Below are 19810 nucleotides of genomic sequence, written 5' to 3'. Positions count from 1 at the left end.
CTTGGCGATGGTCTTGTAGCCCATTCCAGCCTTGTGTAGGTCTACAATCTTGTCCCTGACATCCTTGGAGAGCTCTTTGGTCTTGGCCATGGTGGAGAGTTTGGAATCTGATTGATTGGTTGCTTCTGTGGACAGGTGTCTTTTATACAGGTAACAAACTGAGATTAGGAGCACTCCCTTTAAGAGTGTGCTCCTAATCTCAGCTCGTTACCTGTATAAAACACACCTGGGAGCCAGAAATATTTCTGACTGAGAGGGGGTCAAATACTTATTCCCCTCATTAAAATGCAAATCAATTTATAACATTTTTTACATGTTTTTCTGGATTTTTTTGTTGTTATTCTGTCTCTCACTGTTCAAATAAACCTACCATTAAAATTATAGACAGATCATTTCTTTGTCAGTGGGCAAATGTACAAAATAAGCAGGGGATCAAATACTTTTTTCCCCTCACTGTATGTAAATAAGGTATTTCTGTTTGAATTTCTTATAAGTTTGCTAACATTTCTAAAAACCTGTTTTCACTTTGTCATTATGGGGTATAGTGTATAGATTGATGAGGAAAAAAATGTCATTCAATCCATTTTAGAATAAGGCTGTAACGTAACAAAATGTGAAAAAAGTCAAGAGGTCTGAATACTTTCCGAATGCACTGTATGCTGCAGCAAAACAGTGTGAGAGAGGACATCTTGATGTGGTCTCAACATTGGCTTTCATGGATTTCTGTTTAGCACTTGGTGGTGCAATGATTCTCCTTTCACTGTTGACAGCAAGATGGAGGATATTCTACCACTTTCACATCTACTCAGGGGTATACAATGTGGTACAAAATGTGTGACACTGTTTATACCTTACAGTAAAACATAAAAAAACATCTTCCAATCTTCCATTTCCAATGGAAATAGATGGAAATAGTTGTGTCAAATCCATTCATCACACATCATCTTGAAGCTGAACTCAACTCTCATGTCTGCTTCAGTGACATCAGTTACATGTACTTTAAAGCTGTTTAATCTCAAACCCACCCAATGGCCTCCCCTCTTCCCTCTCTCCTTTCTACCCTTTCCTCTACCCTGGATTCTCGCTCCCCACCATGAGGAATTCTAATTTTGGTTCAGCGCGGACAGCCTTTCAGATGTATAACTAATTAATCCATTCCAGCCTAAATCGCTTCATTATAATATATCTAGCAGTGAGAGAGAGGCTGGTGACAGCCAAGTCAAAGCCTGTCTCCCTGTCCCCAATCCCGGCAGAGGAGATTTGAGCAGTGGGTAAAACAACACACTTTAGGTTGTCAGAAACATTAAAGTCACCACAGCTGTGCTATAATTTGATTTTTAAGAAATCAGAAGAAGAAAATAACACTGAGATTCACACTGAGAGACCTAATGACCACAGGATGGTTGTCTGTGCAAGTCTTTTCCTCAGGCAGACAACCATCCTGTGGTCATTAGGTCTCTCTGTGAATCTCGGTGTTATTTTCTTCTTCTGATTTCTTAGGTTTTCTATTCTAAGAGCTATACAGGTTCCAAAAGGGTTCTTCGTCTGTCCCCATGGAATAACCCTTTTTGGTTCCAGGTAAAACTCTATTTGGTTCCAGGTAGAACCCTTTTGGGTTCCATGTAGAAAGGGTTTTACATGGAACCCAAAAGGGTTCTTCTATGAGGACAGCCCTTTTGGCTTCTCGGTAGCATATTTTTGTCTGAGAGTATATGTACTGCCGTTTTAACATATACATACAGTACTAACTACTTCTGGCCACAGTAGAACCAGCCTCAGTTTGAGTAATGGAGATGGTTAGTGACTCACTGGATGTGCCCGAGAAGACAGATCACTGCTGTGGCTGACATTTAAACAGCCACAGATCCTCCTTCCTCTTTTTTACATTACATTTACATACATTTAAGTCATTTAGCAGACGCTCTTATCCAGAGCGACTTACAAATTGGTGCATTCACCTTATGATATCCAGTGGAACAACCACTTTACAATAGTGAATCTAAATCTTTTAGGGTGGGGGGGGGTTAGAAGGATTACTTTATCCTATCCCAGGTATTCCTTAAAGAGGTGGGGTTTCAGGTGTCTCCGGAAGGTGGTGATTGACTCCGCTGTCCTGGCGTCGTGAGGGAGCTTGTTCCACCATTGGGGTGCCAGAGCAGCAAACAGTTTTGACTGGGCTGAGCGGGAACTGTGCTTCCTCAGAGGTAGGGAGGCGAGCAGGCCAGAGGTGGATGAACGCAGTGCCCTTGTTTGGGTGTAGGGCCTGATCAGAGCCTGAAGGTACGGAGGTGCCGTTCCCCTCACAGCTCCGTAGGTCAAGCACCATGGACTTGTAGCGGATGCGAGCTTCAACTGGAAGCCAGTGGAGAGAGCGGAGGAGCGGGGTGACTCTTACATGCTTCAGCCAGGCAGCTTGGTCTGTGGAAGACCCGTGCTTATCACTAAGCTACTATAATATCAGAGTTTAAGTCTAGAGTTATATGGTACAGCAGGGGTGACCAATCCTACACTAGCACACCTGATTAATTCAATGACTCTTGGCTGATTCATTGGATTAGGTGTTTCAATGCTGGGCTGGAACAAAACTCTGCACCTACAGTAGGACCAGGATTGGCTAGTAGTGGCCATCACTGTGCTACAGCGCGAACCCACAGAGACAGACAGACTGACTCAGTATTTAGTATTTTATTAGGATCCCCATTAGCTGTTGTCAAGGCAGCACCAACTCTTCCGGGTCAGCAGGGGGAGAATGTTTAAACGATACACTCGGCAATAGTTTGAGGCATAGCAAATTCCTCTGACAGCGAGCAGCTTCACTGGCCTGGCAGTTTTTTCTCTGGACATTTTAATAAAGACAACGTCGTCCTCAGCTCAGGGACCATAATCCCTCGCAGAGTAGTTGCGGAAAAACTGACAACAGATCATAAGGAGAGAGAGAGTTTCTGTATTGACCTGGCCTCACTGCAATGCATGGCTGAGTGAATGACAATGATGCAGAAGGATTAGAGAGTAATACAAATAAAAGAAACCAGTACACACCAAATAAAGAGTTATTACAACTCTATTACAAATCTTTCATTCTGTTCTGTTCACCGTGAGGACTTTAATTTGGCTACCAGTGTAAATGTACTTCCTGAAGAACTTTGAGATGGAAGTACATTTACGCTGGGAGGCAGAAAGAAAATATTTCATCTCAAATTCCAAAACACCAACATTCTGATATGTCATCGCTGTATTAGTATTCACCCTGCCTCTCTTCCATCTGCTCTGTCTGATTTCCTTAATACTTTGTCTGTTGTAAAACCTGTCACTGTCTGCTGTCCGGAGGTTCAGTAAAAGCGGCCACTACCATCGATCACGTGAGAGCAGGGGCAAGTGTTATGATTTACAACTAGGTTATTACATTCAGGAAATGAAAAATAGCATTGCCATAACAGAGGATCTTCCCAGAAAAGAATGACTATCATTGTTCCGACATCTCTGACTATGCCCAAAAATCGCACAGCGCGCATAGAAAGCTTACGTAGACGAGGTAAGAGATTCCGAACCCTCTATAGCCCACAGGTCTCCTCCTCTTCCTCCCCTCCTCTCCCCCTCACTTGGCTCCCTGTAGCAGTCGGTTAGCACTGCACCTCTCAAGGACACAGCCACCAGTGAGAGAGAGAGTGAGAGAGTGAGAGTGAGAGTGAGGAGACAAAAAGCAAGGCGATATTAAGAGATGGAAGGAGAGAGAGAGAGAAGTAGATAGACAGAAAAGAGGAAAACAGAGAAGAAGATGGAGAAGGAGAGATAGAAGGGATTCACAGAGAGAGATTAACAGAATGGGATGAGAGTGACAGCGTGTGTGTGTGTGTGTGTGTGTGTGTGTGTGTGTGTGTGTGTGTGTGTGTGTGTGTGTGTGTGTGAGAGAGAGAGCGATAGAGTGGGAGAGGCAGGGAAAGGCAATCAAGTATAAGAGAGAGAGAAACGGAAGAGGGGGCCAATGTCAGGACAACATTGGCGACAGGACACACAGGTCTGCCGTCTCATCAATTCTGCTGCTGGCCAGAGGGACGTCATATCACTACCCCCCACCCTACCTTCCCCTCCTCTCCCACATCTGCCCCCCTCCCTTATCCCCCCACCCCCCTTCCTCCTCTGCCAACCCCAGCCCACGGCGACTTGGCACTACCTGGGCGAACACACCCGCTCACTCTGATTGGCTGCTGAGAGGCAGCGACACTGCTCCAGCTCCCCAGCCACAGAGACTCTGCTTGGAGACAGCCAGGCTGCTGAGCTGCTCATGCTGTGTTGTGTTGCTATCACTGCATCTAACACCAGCCAACACTACTCCAACACTACTCAATAACACTACAGTTTACTGGCTGGGCTCTGCAGGTATTTACCAGGGATTTACAGAGAAACTATATGACGCCAAACTACTATACTACAGGTACTTTCTGGTACCAACAGGTAACTGTCAAAATAAAGGAAACACCAAGGTAGTGTCTTAATAGGGCGTTGGGGAACCACGAGCTGCCAGAACAGCTTCAATGGATTTTACAAGTGTCTTGAATATGGAGTGATTTCAGTGCCAACAGAAATTGTAGTTGAATTGGGGCGGCATCCTGCTAATAGTTGGTTTCCAGTAGTATTAGCTACTACTACCCGTGGTCTCTAGCTCTCCGTCGGTTTCCACCGTTCGGAGTTACAGTTGAAGTCGGAGGTTTACATACACCTTAGCCAAATACATTTAAACTCAGCTTTTCACAATTACTGACATTTAATCCTAGTAAAAATTTCCTGTTTCAGGTCAGTTAAGATCACCACTTTATTTTAAGAATGTGAAATGTCAGAATAATAGTCGAGAGAATGATTTATTTCAGCTTTCATTTCTTTCATCACATTCCCAGTGGGTCAGAAGTTTACATACACTCAATTCGTATTTGGTAGCATTGCCTTTAAATTATTTAACTTTAGCTGGTGTACCTGAATCAGGTTTGTAGGCCTTCTTGCTCGCACAGACTTTTTCTGTTCTGCCCACAAATCTTCTATGGGATTGAGGTCAGGACTTTGTGATGGTCACTCCAATACCTTGACTTTGTTGTCCTTAAAGCCATTTTTCCACAACTTTGGAAGTATGCTTGGGGTCCTTGTCCATTTGGAAGACCCATTTGCGACCAAGCTTTAACTCCCTGACAGATGTCTTGAGATGTTGCTTCAATATATCAACATAATTTTCCTTCTCATGATACCATCTATTTTGTGAAGTGCACCAGACCCTCCTGCAGCAAAGCACCCCCACAACATGATGCTGCCACCCCCGTGCTTCACGGTTGGGATGGTGTTCTTTGGCTTGCAAGCCTCCCCATTTTTCCTCCAAACATAACGATGGTCATTATGGCCAAACAATTCTATTTTTATTTCATCAGACCAGAGGACATTTCTCAAAAAAGTACGATCTTTGTCCCCATGTGCAATTGCAAACCGTAGTCTGGCTTTTTTTATGGCGGTTTTGGAGCAGTGGCTTCTTCCTGGCTGAGCGACCATTCAGGTTATGTCAATATAGGACTCGTTTTACTGTGGATATAGATACTTTTGTACCCGTTTCCTCCAGCATCTTCACAAGGTCCTTTGCTGTTGTTCTGGGATTGATTTGCACTTTTCGCACCAAAGTACGTTCATCTCTAGGAGATAGAATGCGTCTCCTTCCTGAGCGGTATGATGGCTTCGTGGTCCCATGGTGTTTATACTTGTGTACTATTGTTTGTACAGATGAACGTGGTACCTTCAGGCATTTGGAAATTTCTCCCAAGGATGAACCAGACTTGTGGAGGTCTTGGCTGATTTCTTTTGATTTTGCCATGATGTCAAGCAAAGAGGCATTGAGTTTGAAGGTAGGCCTTGAAATACATCCACAGGTACACTTCCAATTAACTCAAATGATGTCAATTAGCCTATCAGAAGCTTCTAAAGCCATGACATAATTTTCTGGAATTTTCCAAGCTGTTTAAAGGCACAGTCAACTTAGTGTATGTAAACTTCTGACCCACTGAAATTGTGATACAGTGAATGATAAATTAAATAATCTGTCTTAACCATTGTTGGAAAAATTACTTGTGTCATGCACAAAGTAGATGTCCTAACCAACTTGCCAAACCTATAGTTTGTTAACAATAAATTTGTGGAGTGGTTGAAAAATTAGTTTTAATGACTCCAACCTAGGTGTATGTAAACTTCCGACTTTAACTGTAGCTAACTGAACTTTCTAGTGTCTTAGCTAGCTAGTGGGCTAGCAGCATCACAGGTGTTTTAGCTAGCAACCTCTGGGCTAAACCCAGATGCAGTTTGTTTGGCTAACATGAGCGGTGCTGTTTCTTCACAGTGTATTACCCCACCATTGAAGCACCATCCCTTTTACATTCTCATGTGAAAGATAATCTAACTGTGCGTTCTATCTCGAGTTGCTTGGTTTACACACCGATTCAGCACTTGGTATTTCACGTGATGGCTCGGCTAGCTGGCTATCATCACCCGCTAGTTGTCTACATTGCGCTCAGCTGGACTCCGGTGTCCTTAGACATAGAGTGAAGTACATGGAAAGTATTTCCCAGGCCTCATCCTTGCTTGAGGATGATTCCATTGACAACAAAGTCCCAGAGGAGGGAGAAGCTACTCAGGCATCCCCTCCGCCTGCGCTGCAGCCTGATTCGGAGGACCCCCATTTTTCATGGGAAGTGAGGATGTGAGGACGACAGTATGTCTCTCGCCGCATAAGGCAGCACGATCTGACCAGGAGATGCTACTCTGCCAGACCGAAGAGGTAGGGCAGGAGTGGTTCACCACAGTAGACCTGAAGGATGCTTATTTCCACATCAGAGTTTATCCTGCACATAGGAGACATCTGAGGTTCACCTTCAAGGGCATAGCCTACGAATATCTCACCTTACCATTCGGTCTGTCCCTTTGTGCCGAAGAGAGCCTTAAGAGGCTTGGCGCACATCAACTATGGTTGATCTGCGTGGATACTCAGGCTCAGGTAGTGAAGCACACAGCCCAGCTGTTGTCGCACCTGCTCGCTCTGGGCTTCAGGATGAATTGTTCCATAAACTTGCTCTTACCAATCAAGCAAAAAATATTTGCCGATTGTCTCTGGACTCTGTAGCCTGTCAAGCAGCCCTCACCTTGGAGAGAGCAATGTTTTTTCCGCCACTGCCCGTCAGGGTTTCGCCCAGCAACATCAGTCATGTACTAGATGGGTCTGAGTATTCTTTGGCTCATGGCCTCCATGATTGCGGTAGTTCCACTTTGTCTCCTCCTCATGAAACTTCCTGCGTTGGGTGACCTCACTCTGCTTGGACCCATCTCTCCACCGGCACAGGCGTGTGCTTCTCTTTGGAAAGTGTCTATCGGCACAGTAAAGACCCATCCTGATGACTCCCGTCCCCAGTCCACCTGGTCGTGCTGCTGCTCCAGTTTCAACTGTTCTGCCTGTGGCTATGGAACCCTGACATGTTCACCGGACGTGCTACCTTGTCCCGGCTTGCTGTTTTCGACCCTCTCTTTCCCTCTCTCTCTGTCCATCCCTTTCTCTCCCTCTCTACCGCACCTGCCGTCTCAACCTCTGAATGCTCGGCTATAAAAAGCCAACTGACATTTACGCCTGAGGTGCTGACCTGTTGCACCCTCTACAACCACTGTGATTACTATTTGACCCTGCTGGTCATCTATGAACGTTTGAACATCTTGAAGAATGATCTGGCCTTAATGGCCATGTACTCTTATAATCTCCACACGACACAGCCAGAAGAGGACTGGACACTCCTCAAAGCCTGGTTTCTCTCTAGGTTTCTTCCCAGGTTCCTGCCTTTCTAGGGAGTTTTTCCAAGCCACTATGCTTCTGCATCTGCCTGCTCTTTGGGGATTTAGGCTGGGTTTCTGTATAAGCACTTTGTGACATCTGCTAATGTAGAAAGGGCTTCATAAATACATTTGATTGATTGATCCCTCTTGACACAGGGCTGCCCTACTGGGAAAGTCTTCACGAGCTAAGTAGTGATGACGGATGGGTCACTACAGGGATGTGGGGCAGGTCAGGCTAGACAATACATCTACGGTGGCGTATATCAGCCGCCAAGGAGGAATGCGCTCCCGTCAACTTCACTCTCTGGCGAGAAAGATGTTGCTATGGAGCAGCAAACATATGTTGTCTCTCAGCAACACATGCTAGGCAGACTAAACTCGGGTGAGGATTTACTGTCGCGGGGGAACCCCCTACGAGGGGTGTGGCGACTTCAACCTGAAGTCATCGTGGACGTGTCGGGGTATTACGGCAGGGCTGCCGTCGATCTGTACAGCTTGTTCTGTGCAATGCGGGATCACAACGCTCCTCTAGGCGTGGATGCGCTGGCCCACAAGTGGCAAGGCATGCTTCTGTACGCCTTCCTTCCCGTGCAGTGGTGTAAAGTACTTAAGTAAAATACTTTAAAGTACTACTTAAGTAGATTTTTGGGTATCTGTACTTTACTTTACTATTGATATTTTTTTACAACTTTTTACATCACTACATTCCTAAAGAAAATAATGTACTTTTTACTCCATACAGTTCTCCTGACACCCAAAAGTACTTGTTACATTTAGCAGGACAGGAAAATTGTCAAATTCATGCAAGTATCAACAGAACATCCCTGGTCATCCCTATTGCCTCTGATCTGGCAGACTCACTAAACACAAATGCTTCGTTTGTAAATTATGTCTGAGTGTTGGTGTGTTCCCCTGGCTATCCTTAAATAAAAAACAAGAAATTGTGCCATCTGGTTTGCTTTTAACGTTGTTCCTTCGAAGGTTCTAACGCTGAACTTAGCCTTACGCTGCTTTTGGGAAACCGGGCCCAAGTACTTTGCCAGCCAGGAAAGGTAGAGAAGAACAGATAGACTCAAACACTGTGGTAAACAGAAACTTCCGGCGGTTTCTGAAGCCAATGTGGCATGTAACATTTATTTGGCTCTAGCATTTGAACCGTTTTGGTTATGAGCTACTATGACCCCATTCCTACAAACTAAGACTCTCTGGAGCATGGATGTGATGATCACAGACCGCGTTAGCAGGGAGTGTCACAAAAACAAAAATGTGGTCCCGATAAGAATACAGTTGAAATGCCCTGTCATAGCCCTTCTAAGGATAGCATTTACGTATTTAATCTTGCTCTTGTGACTGACTGGGTTCGAACCAGGTCTCCTGCATGTCACAAGACTGTGTTAGCCCACTTAGCTAAAGCCTATTGCCCCAGGCAATAGTTCAAGAAGTTCATGTAAAGGACGACACGCTGCCTGCTTAGCCACTTCCCACTGAGTTCATATGTTGACTTGAACTCAGGACTTCTGCCTCAAACTCACGTGACCGCCCTCCTGAAGCATTCCAAAAAAGGCCTTCTTCAATTGTGTAAGGAGCAACACTTCAGGCTGAGGAGTGAGTTTCAGAGATCCCCATCTGCTACACGAATATACACTGAGTGTACAAAGCATTAGGAACATCTTCCTAATATTGAGTTGCACCCCCTTTTGCCCTCAGAACAGCCTCAATTTGTCATGGCATGGACTCTACAAGGTGGCGAAAGCGTTCCACAGGGCTGTTGGCCCATGTTGACTCCAATGCTTCCCACAGTTGGAACTAGTTGCCTGGTAGTGGATCTCTACTCCAAATAGCCAGTTCCATCTCATCCCACAGATGCTCAATTAGATTGAGATCTGGTGACTGGGTTAGGCCACTGCAGTAAGCTGAATTCACTGTCGTGTTCGTGGAACTATTCCTGTACTATCCTAGCTTTGTGGCCTGGGGCATTATCCTGCTGAAAAAAATCCATTCACACATGGATACACTGCTTCAACGAAGGGATGCACCTGATTGTTCAGATATGCTGTGGCATTCAAATGTTGCTCCACTTTTATCAAGAGGCCCATTGTGTGCCATGAAAACACATTCCACACCATCGCACGCCTACAACGCTGACATGCGGCATGATAGATGCATGTACTCATGTGGTTTTCTCCATACTCTAGACCTCCCATCAGCGTGAAACAGCAGGAACCAGGATTCGTCAGACCAGGCAATATTTTTCCAATTCTCCAGTGTCCAGTATTTTTGTTCCTTAGCCCACTGCAACCACAGTTTCTTGTTTTTTGCTGAAAGAAGTGGAACTCTGTAAGGTCCTCAGTTGCCATGCCCCATTCATTTATGGGTATTTTATGGGTCTTTGGGCACCAATGTTGTACTGAACTGTAGCCCTTCTGTTGCACTGCACAATTCCTGTCAGCCTCCTTTGTCCTCTTTCATCAATGACCCATTTTCGACAACTGGCCTGCCATTGGCTGGAAGTCCTTTGGGTGGTGGACCATTCTTGATACACATGGGAAACTGTTGAGCGCAAAAAACCCAGCAGAGTTGCAGTTCCTGACGCACTCAAACCGGTGCGCCTGGCACCTACTACCGTACCCCGTTCAAAGGCACTTAAATATTTTGTCACCTCTGAATGGCACACATACACAATCCATGTCTCAATTGTCTCAAGGCTTAAAAATCCTTCTTTAACCTTCAATCAATCTACATTGATTGAAGTGGATTTAACAGGTGACATCAATAAGGGATCATAGCTTTCACCTGGATTCACCTGGACAGTCTACGTCATGGACAGAGCGGTTGTTCCTAATGTTTTGTACACTCAGTGTAAGTCTTCAAGATCCAGCAAAGTTACTTGCGTGGTTTGGTGATCCATGCTTATGTAATGGAAACCTTGCCTGAGACCTGAAGATGTGTTAGTTTGACCTGTGTTTTTATTATTGAATATCTGAAACATACAATATTCTTGCAGTGAAGCCGCTCAACAACTACATTATACCAGTCATCCAACAGACTCCCATTCAGAGCGACACACAGAAGCATCCAGGGTCAATGTCCTGCTCAAGGGCACGTTGACAGATCTCCCACCAGGCCCAAAGTTTGACCTGTGCTAGACATACAGTGCCTTGCAATAGTATTCATCCCCCTTGGCATTTTTCCTATTTTATTGCATTACAACCTGTAATTTAAATTGATTTTTATTTTTATTTCATGTAATGGATAGTCCAAACAAAATAGTCCAAATTGGTGAAGTGAAATCAAAAAAATAACTTGTTTCAAATTATTTATTTTTTTATTAAACCTGAAAAGTGGTGCGTTCACCTGTGTGTAATCTAAGTGTCACATGATCTCAGTATATATACACCTGTTCTGAAAGGCCCCAGAGTCTGCAACGCCACTAAGTAAAGGGCACCACCAAGCAAGCAGCACCATGAAGACCAAGGAGCTCTCCTAACAGGTCAGGGACAAAGTTGTGGAGAAGTACAGATCCCGGTTGGGTTATAAAAAAAATATCCGAAGCTTTGATCATCCCACGGAGCATCATTGAATCCATTCTTAAAAAATTGAAAGATTATGGCACCACAACAAACCTGCCAAGAGAGGGCCGCCCACCAAAACTCATGGACCAGGCAAGGAGGGCATTAATCAGAGAGGCAACAAAGAGACCAAAGATAATCCTGAAAGAGCTGCAAAGCTCCACAGCGGAGATCGGAGTATCTGTCCAAAGGACCATTTTAAGCCATACACTCCACAGACCTGGGCTTTAACAGACCTGGGCTTTACGGAAGACTGGCCAGAAAAAAAGCCATTGCTTAAAGAAAAAAATAAGCAAACACGTTGGGTGTTTGCCAAAAGGCATGTGAAAGACTCCCCAAACATATGAAGGAAAGTACTCTGGTCAGATGAGACTAAAATGTAGCTTTTTGGCCATCAAGAAAAACGCTATGTCTGGCGCAAACCCAACACCTCTCATCACCTCGAGAACAACATCACCACAGTTAAGCATGGTGGTGGCAGCATCATGCTGTGGGGATGTTTTTCATCGGCAGGGACTGGGAAACAAGTCAGAATTGAAGGAATGATAGATGGCACTAAATACAGGGAAATTCTTGAGGGAAACCTGTTTCAGTCTTCCAGAGATTTGAGACTGGGACAGAGCTTCACCTTCCAGCAGGACAGTGACCCTAAGCATACTGCTAAAGTAACACTCAAGTGGTTTAAGGGGAAACATTTACAGTTGATGTCAGAAGTTTACATACACCTTAGCCAAATACATTTAAACTCAGTTTTTCACAATTCCTGACATTTAATCCTAGTAAGAATTCCCTGTCTTAGGTCAGTTAGGATCCCCACTTTATTTTAAGAATGTGAAATGTTTGAATAATAGTAGAGATAATGATTTCTTTCAGCTTTAATTTCTTTCATCACATTCCCAGTGGGTCAGAAGTTTACATACACTCAATTAGTATTTGGTAGCATTGCCTTTAAAATGTTTAACTTTGGCCAAACATTTTGGGTAGCCTTCCACAAGCTTCCCACAATAAGTTGGGTGAATTTCGGCCCATTCCTCCTGACAGAGCTGGTGTAACTGAATCACGTTTGTAGGCCTCCTTGCTCGCACACTCGTTTCCTGTTCTGCCCACAGATTTTCTATGGGATTGAGGTCAGGGCTTTGTAATGGCCACTCCAATACCTTGACTATGTTGTCCTTAAAGCCATTTTGCCACAACTTTGGAAGTGGCATTGTCCATTTTGAAGACCCATTTGCGGCCAAGCTTTAACTTCCTGACTGATGTCTTGAGATGTTGCTTCAATATATCCACATCATTTTCCTGCCTCATGATGCCATCTATTTTGTGAAGTGCACCACTGCAGCAAAACACCCCCACAACATGATGCTGCCACCCCCGTGCTTCACGTTTGGGATGTGTTATTCGGCTTGCAAGCCTCCCCCTTTTTCCTCCAAACATAACGATGGTCATTATGGCTAAACAGTTCTATTTTTATTTCATCAGACCAGAGGACATTTCTCCAAAAAGTATGAGCTTCGTCCCCATGTGCAGTTGCAAACCTTAGTCTGACTTTATGGCAGTTTTGGAGCAGTGGCTTCTTCCTTGCTGAGTGGCCTTTCAGGTTATGTTGATATAGGACTCATTTTACTGTGGATATAGATACTTTTGTACCTGTTTCCTCCAGCATCTTCACAAGGTCCTTTGCTGTTGTTCTGGGGTTGATTTGCACTTTTCGCACCAAAGTACGTTCATCTCTAGGAGACAGAACGTGTCTCTTTCCTGAGCGGTATGATGGCTTCGTGGTCCCATGGTGTTTATACTTCTGTACTATTGTTTGTACAGATGAATGTGGTACCTTCAGGCATTTGGAAATTGCTCCCAAGGATGAACCAGACTTGTGTAGGTCTACAATTTTTTTCTGAGGTCTTGGCTGATTTCTTTAGATTTTGCCATGATGTCAAGCAAAGAGGCACTGAGTTTGAAGGTAGGCCTTGAAATACATGTATTTTAATTCCAGTTTGTAAGGCAGCAAAATAGGAAAAAGGCCAAGAGGGGTGAATACTTTCGCAAGCCACTGTGGTCTAGTTTCAGGCAGGGGCGAATTGGCCATCTGGCATTTTGGGCAAATTGTTAAATGTGACTGACTGGGTTAAGACTGTCTTAGCCTGTTGAGCTAAAGCCTAGGCATTGGTCCTGTGACTTGGATGGGTCTCTTCAATGAGGAGGTCAAAGGTGGGTGAAGTGTAACACAGCTGGTTCAATGAACACGCTTGTGTGATGAGTAACTTGACTGAGACCTGATTAATTGTCTGGTGCACAGGAGACCTGGTTTAGAACCCCATCAGTCAAACTAAAATATGTCTTCATGTCTCAGCAAAGGTTGCTCATCACATAGCCTTACGAGCCGCCTGATCCCGCGAGCTTACATGAATGGTTCGCTATACGTGGTAATCAGTCTGGTAATTACGAGGCTACTCATCACATGAATGGGTCACCAAACAGCCTCTGTTGCACTTAAATGGGGTGCACAGATCCTTCTGCTTCTGTTTGCCACAGAAAGTGTTGTTGTTGTGCAGTAGGCCTCATTTTGAACCAAGTCACTTACAGTATATTGGCTCCGTGATCTCTGAGTATGAGGTCAAAGGGGGGTGAAATGAAACCAAAGTGGTTCAATGAACCTTGCTGGAGACTTGAAGACTTGTTTTAGCTTCCTGGTCTAATCCTGATGGGCTTTGTCTAAGTAGGCTATCTTTAGAAGGGCTATGACAGGGCTATTCTATATTCTAATAGGGCCCAAATTGCGTTTAATGTGACACTCTTCTATTGCGACCTATGATCACCATAGAGGGGAACAGAACGCAAATCCATGCTCCAGAGTCTTAGCTTTCAGGAATGCGGTCATAATAGCTTATAGCCAAAGTTGTTCAAACGCCAGAGCCAAATTCATAGGAAAAAAATATTAAACATGCCACATTGGGTTCAGAAACCGCCAGAAGCTTCTTGAGAGAGTGCTTGATTCTATCTGTTCCCCTCTACCTTTCCTGGCTGGCAAAGTAGCAGGGCCCGGTTTCCCGATAGCAATGGAACTTAGGCTTTTGAGTATTTTAATAATGCATATTTCCTACAACGTCCGAAGTTGTAACATGCGTTTCCCAAAAACACCACGCAGAGAGAACTGTCGCTAAGTGCATAGTTGGAGCATGTGTCGATACTGCTAGGATCGAAAGAAAGGAAGCGCTGCTCTCGGATCAGATTTCTTCATTCAAATCTTTCCTTTACATTGTAATTATTTCACAATACTGACAACGGATCAGCTCCAAAAAAACGACGCACTTAGCTGTTCTTTTGAGTGGTCTGAGGGAGCCGTTAGATTCAGAGCATTCTCAAGTGCAACTTTAATAACAATGGTTTTGGGAAACAGCTCTGAGATTTAACGATGCTCCTACAAAGGTTCTAATGATTTACTTAGCCTAACTTAAGATGCTCTTGGAAACCAGGCCCAGGATGTTGTTTCTGGTTTTTAATCTGCATTTAGAGAAATTAATTTAAAAACTGAATCTGAATTTTATAATTGGATTCCCCCCACCGCCAATTATGCTTTTGGTTTGGCCCGATCCTCAAAGGCCGTATTTTGTGAAGGGAAAAAAACTTTATCACGGCTTGCAAGGAGAACGGAGAAACACGCAATATCTCCTCTCTTTTTCTCTCTCTCCTCTCTCTTCTTAACAAACCCTCAAATATATAGGCTAACTTGGAACAAATAAAATAGTGCAGTCAAATTTAACATGGTCAATTCATAACCACTAATAAGAATGATATAGAAAATTATATATTTTTTCAAATGGAGAAAGTTTCTTTTGCGTTGACCTTACTACCTACTAGGTAAAACCAAATGGTCCTTAGTGGTTCAATAATAAAATAAAGTAAGTATTACTTTATTAATGATCACTACATTTTACTATGTAATTGTTTTTTATTTATTTATTTATTTCACCTTTATTTAACCAGGTAGGCAAGTTGAGAACAAGTTCTCATTTACAATTGCGACCTGGCCAAGATAAAGCAAAGCAGTTCGACAACATACAACAACACAGAGTTACACATGGAGTAAACAACATACAGTCAATAATACAGTAGAAAATAAGACTATATACAATGTGAGCAAATGATGTGAGATAAGGGAGGTAAAGGCAAAAAAATGCCATGGTGGCAAAGTAAATAAAGTATAGCAAGAAAAACACTGGAATGGTAGATTTGTAGTTTGAAGAAAGTTCCAAGTTCAAATGTAAATAATATGGTGCAAAGGAGCAAAATAAATAAAATAAATAAATACAGTAGGGGAAGAGGTAGTAGTTTGGGCTAAATTATAGATGGGCTATGTACAGGTGCAGTGATCTGTGAGCTGCTCTGACAGCTGGTGCTTAAAGCTAGTGAGGGAGATAAGTGTTTCCAGTTTCAGAGATTTTTGTAGTTCGTTCCAGTCATTGGCAGCAGAGAACTGGAAGGAGAGACGACCAAAGGAGGAGTTGGCTTTAGGGGTGACCAGAGAGATATACCTGCTGGAGCGCGTGCTACAGGTGGGTGCTGCTATGGTGACCAGTGAGCGGAGATAAGGGGGGACTTTACCTAGCAGGGTCTTGTAGATGACCTGGAGCCAATGTGTTTGGCGACGATTATGAAGTGAAGGCCAGCCAACGAGAGCATACAGGTCGCAGTGGTGGGTTGTATATGGGGCTTTGGTGACAAAACGGATGGCACTGTGATAGACTGCATCCAGCTTGTTGAGTAGGGTATTGGAGGCTATTTTGTAAATGACATCGCCGAAGTCGAGGATTGGTAGGATGGTCAGTTTTACGAGGGTATGTTTGGCAGCATGAGTGAAGGATGCTTTGTTGCGAAATAGGAAGCCAATTCTAGATTTCACTTTGGATTGGAGATGATTGATGTGAGTCTGGAAGGAGAGTTTACAGTCTAACCAGACACCTAGGTATTTGTAGTTGTCCACAAATTCTAAGTTAGAACCGTCCAGAGAAGTTATGCTGGATGGGCGGGCAGGTGGAGGCAGCGATCGGTTGAAGAGCATGCATTTAGTTTTACTTGTGTTTAGGAGCAGTTGGAGACCACGGAAGGAGAGTTGAATGGCATTGAAGCTCGTCTGCAGGGTTGTTAACACAGTGTCCAAAGAAGGGCTAGAAGTATACAGAATGGTGTCGTCTGCGTAGAGGTGGATCAGAGATTCACCAGCAGCAAGAGCGACATCATTTATATATACAGAGAAAAGAGTTGGCCCAAGAATTGAACCCTGTGGTACCCCCATAGAGACTGCCAGAGGTCCAGACAGTAGGCCCTCCGATTTGACACACTGAACTCTGTCAGAGAAGTAGTTGGTGAACCAGGCGACGCAATCGTTTGAGAAACCAAGGCTACTAAGTCTGCCGATGAGGATGTGGTGATTAACAGAGTCAAAAGCTTTGGCCAGGTCAATGAATACGGCAGCACAGTATTGTTACACAGCTAATAATAAGTGTAGTCTAGCAGTAAAGGAGTAATGGCAGTTCATTTATTCATTCATGCATTATTCATTCATTCATGTATTAATACACAGGAAAGGAAGCTATAATTTCACTGCACCATTCAGGCAACATGATCATCACCATAGTTATAACAGAATTGAGCGAAAGCGGGAGGACGATGAAGGGAGAAGCTCCTTACCTTCTCCTGGTACTGTCGTCGGGACGAGTCCAGGGACTGGATGAGTGCTGTGGCATGGCCTATGAACACAGCATAGCAGGTGGCCCCGACGATCATACTGAGCATGGTGAGCCAGATATCAGACAGGCTCTCCGGGGCCTGCCGACCGTAGCCGATACACAGCATGTGGCTCATCGCCTTGAACACTGCAAACGAATATAGCTCCGACCAGGTGTCATTCTGCAGAAAGACAGAGAAATTAAACAGAAAATATTTTAAATATGGATGAAAGACAGAAGTTACCCATTTGGGGTGGAGAGGAGAAGGAATGGAGGAAGTTGGTGACTCAAAGTAAGAGACAAAAACGCACAGGTAGAGAGAGACCGAGAGGTGGGTAGGAGATAGAGAGGGCAGAAAATTGAGAATTGGGGACAAAGGAGACAAGGAGAGGACGTTGTATAAATGAGGACTCGGGAGATAAAGAGAGGGAGAGAGATAGAGAGGACGAGAAGGATAATTAGGGGGGTGAGAAAGGGGGAGAGAGGGAGTGAAAGAGGGTTAGAGACAGAGAGGGAGAGAAAGAGAGGGATTGAGAGAGGGAGAAAGAAAAAAGAAAGGAGAGGAAGAAAGAAAGAAAGAGGTAGAAAGAAAGAGAGAAAGAAAGTGAGAGAGAGAGAGAGAGAGAGAGAGAGAGAGAGAGAGAGAGAGAGAGAGAGAGAGAGAGAGAGAGAGAGAGAGAGAGAGAGAGAGAGAGAGAGAGAGAGAGAGAGAGAGAGAGAGAAAGAGAGCGAGAGCGAGAGCGAGAGAGAGAGAGCGAGAGCGAGAGCGAGAGCGAGAGAGATATTGGGGGAATCCTGTGAGGCCTAATCAGTGAGAGGTAGAGAAGGTTCTGAGCTGATTTCCACAGAGACTTTAAAGGAAAATTCCACCCAAAAACTTTTGGTATTGTTGACATTGTTCCAAAATGTTTCGCTTGTCAGCAATCAAGTTTCAAGATATAGAAATCATCCCCGTATGATGTATTTTGCAAAATGCATCATATGGGGATGATTTCTGTATTTTTTTAAGTTACATATCTTGACAATTTGATTGCTGACTAGCACAATTTTGGGACTATGTCAACAACGGACTAATGAAACAAATACCAACAGTTTTTGGGTGTTTTCCTTTAATGAGAGGCAATTAAATATGCCATTTCACAAATCTGAATCCACAGACACAGACACAGACACAGACACACAGGGTGACATTATGCAACAACAAAAAAACAATACTGTGGAGCAGAATTCATTTTTATGCATGTCTATGAGATGGCGCTAATAATTTAAAGGCGCAGAGGTGCAGTATTCCACTCATTTTGTATTACAGTAAGTGTTCTCCAGTCAATTCGAAATATTGCGGTTTGTTTTTGGTACAATCTCAGCAATTTCTTGCAGTGAGGGCTGTGTAGTCAACAGAAAATGTCCATGAAAGAAGCAACTAAAGGCCACGTCCTAATGGTCTGGCCAAGTCCCAGTACTTTTGAATAGATTTCTTTCCTTGCCTCCTCTCCTTGTTGAATTTTTATTTGAATTGCGTTGACAGCAGAAGAGACAGTCATAGAGACCTCTACAACCCTTTCACCTGTCTGTTAGTGGAAAGAAATGTCACAAGGAAAGGAAGCCAGCCATTCCCACTTCACTCCATACTCCCTCCCCTTGGCCATAACCCTTTGACGTTTCCAGATCTGAAGCATCTGGATAGGTATAAGTAGTGCAGTGGTGGAGCTTCAATCATATTGCTAACACTTTACAGATCTGCAAAATATGGATATGGCCAAGGGGAAGGGCTAGGGGGCGAATTGGGACCGGCTGATAGTGTTGGAACATAGCCCCTATCCAGGGAGTCAACAACACCTTGAGGCCAACTGAGAAGCAGTTCAGTTATCCATTATTCCTACCAAGTACACAATGTACTGTACTGATACAGAGTCAAGGCCTCCATAGAGTTTTTATTTTCCACGCCCTTCCCTACCACCCACGACACACAGCAGAGCAGAGCAGGGAAAGGGTACAGCTAGAGACTGCAGTCAAAATATTCCACTTCGTCCTGCTCTCCCCTCCAGACTGCATTCAGTGGTGTAGGTTTAAATGTAATCGACTATGATAGAATAGAGAAACTTTAGTGGGGAGGGAATTTGTCTTGCAAATACAACAAAGTTCTTCTGTTCCTCCTCTTTGTTTTAAACAGCTACATGTACACTCTTCTAATATAATATTCTATGCTGAAACAACATGTATTATACAACAGGTGGGTCTAATCCTGAATGCCGATTGGTTAAAACCGCATTCCAGCAGGTGTCAATTCCACAAATTACCTCCGGCTAAATCTATGACTTTAAAATGCCTATTTACTCTGTTCCATCTGACTGCGCAATCCGCTGTCTCAATCCACCCCAGCCAAGCAATTTATAAACTTGATCTCCACAAAAAAAAGCATCTAGACATTATCTCACATTTCTTTTAGACTAACATTTAGTTTTCAACAGCGGAGATTTGTTTAAACCTTGCTGTCCGTCACGCCTGACATTTGCAACATTGTTTCAATATTCAAAGATCTCCAGCTGTCTCATAGTAATCAATGAGTCGGGATGAGACAGACAGTCAGCATTTCTCAGCCCGTCGAAATCATGACTCAGCTGACATAATTTTTATGGATATATACAAAGAAATTTAAATTGAAAAAAGCTAAAA

At 43.9% G+C, this 19810-nt stretch overlaps 1 protein-coding gene across 1 annotated transcript in view; it reads right to left on the bottom strand.

Moving 5' to 3' along the window:
- LOC115169406 (potassium/sodium hyperpolarization-activated cyclic nucleotide-gated channel 2-like) overlaps positions 1-19810 on the bottom strand; it is a 56518-nt gene that overhangs the window by 9427 nt on the left and 27281 nt on the right. The window contains exon 4 of the mRNA XM_029724981.1: positions 17100-17318. Coding sequence (XP_029580841.1) covers positions 17100-17318 — 219 coding nt within the window. The remainder of the gene's footprint in view (positions 1-17099; positions 17319-19810) is intronic.

Source organism: Salmo trutta, chromosome 31 (genome assembly GCF_901001165.1).
Source record: "Salmo trutta chromosome 31, fSalTru1.1, whole genome shotgun sequence".
Lineage (NCBI taxonomy): Eukaryota > Metazoa > Chordata > Actinopteri > Salmoniformes > Salmonidae > Salmo > Salmo trutta.
This window is presented reverse-complemented; position numbering and strand designations above follow the sequence as displayed.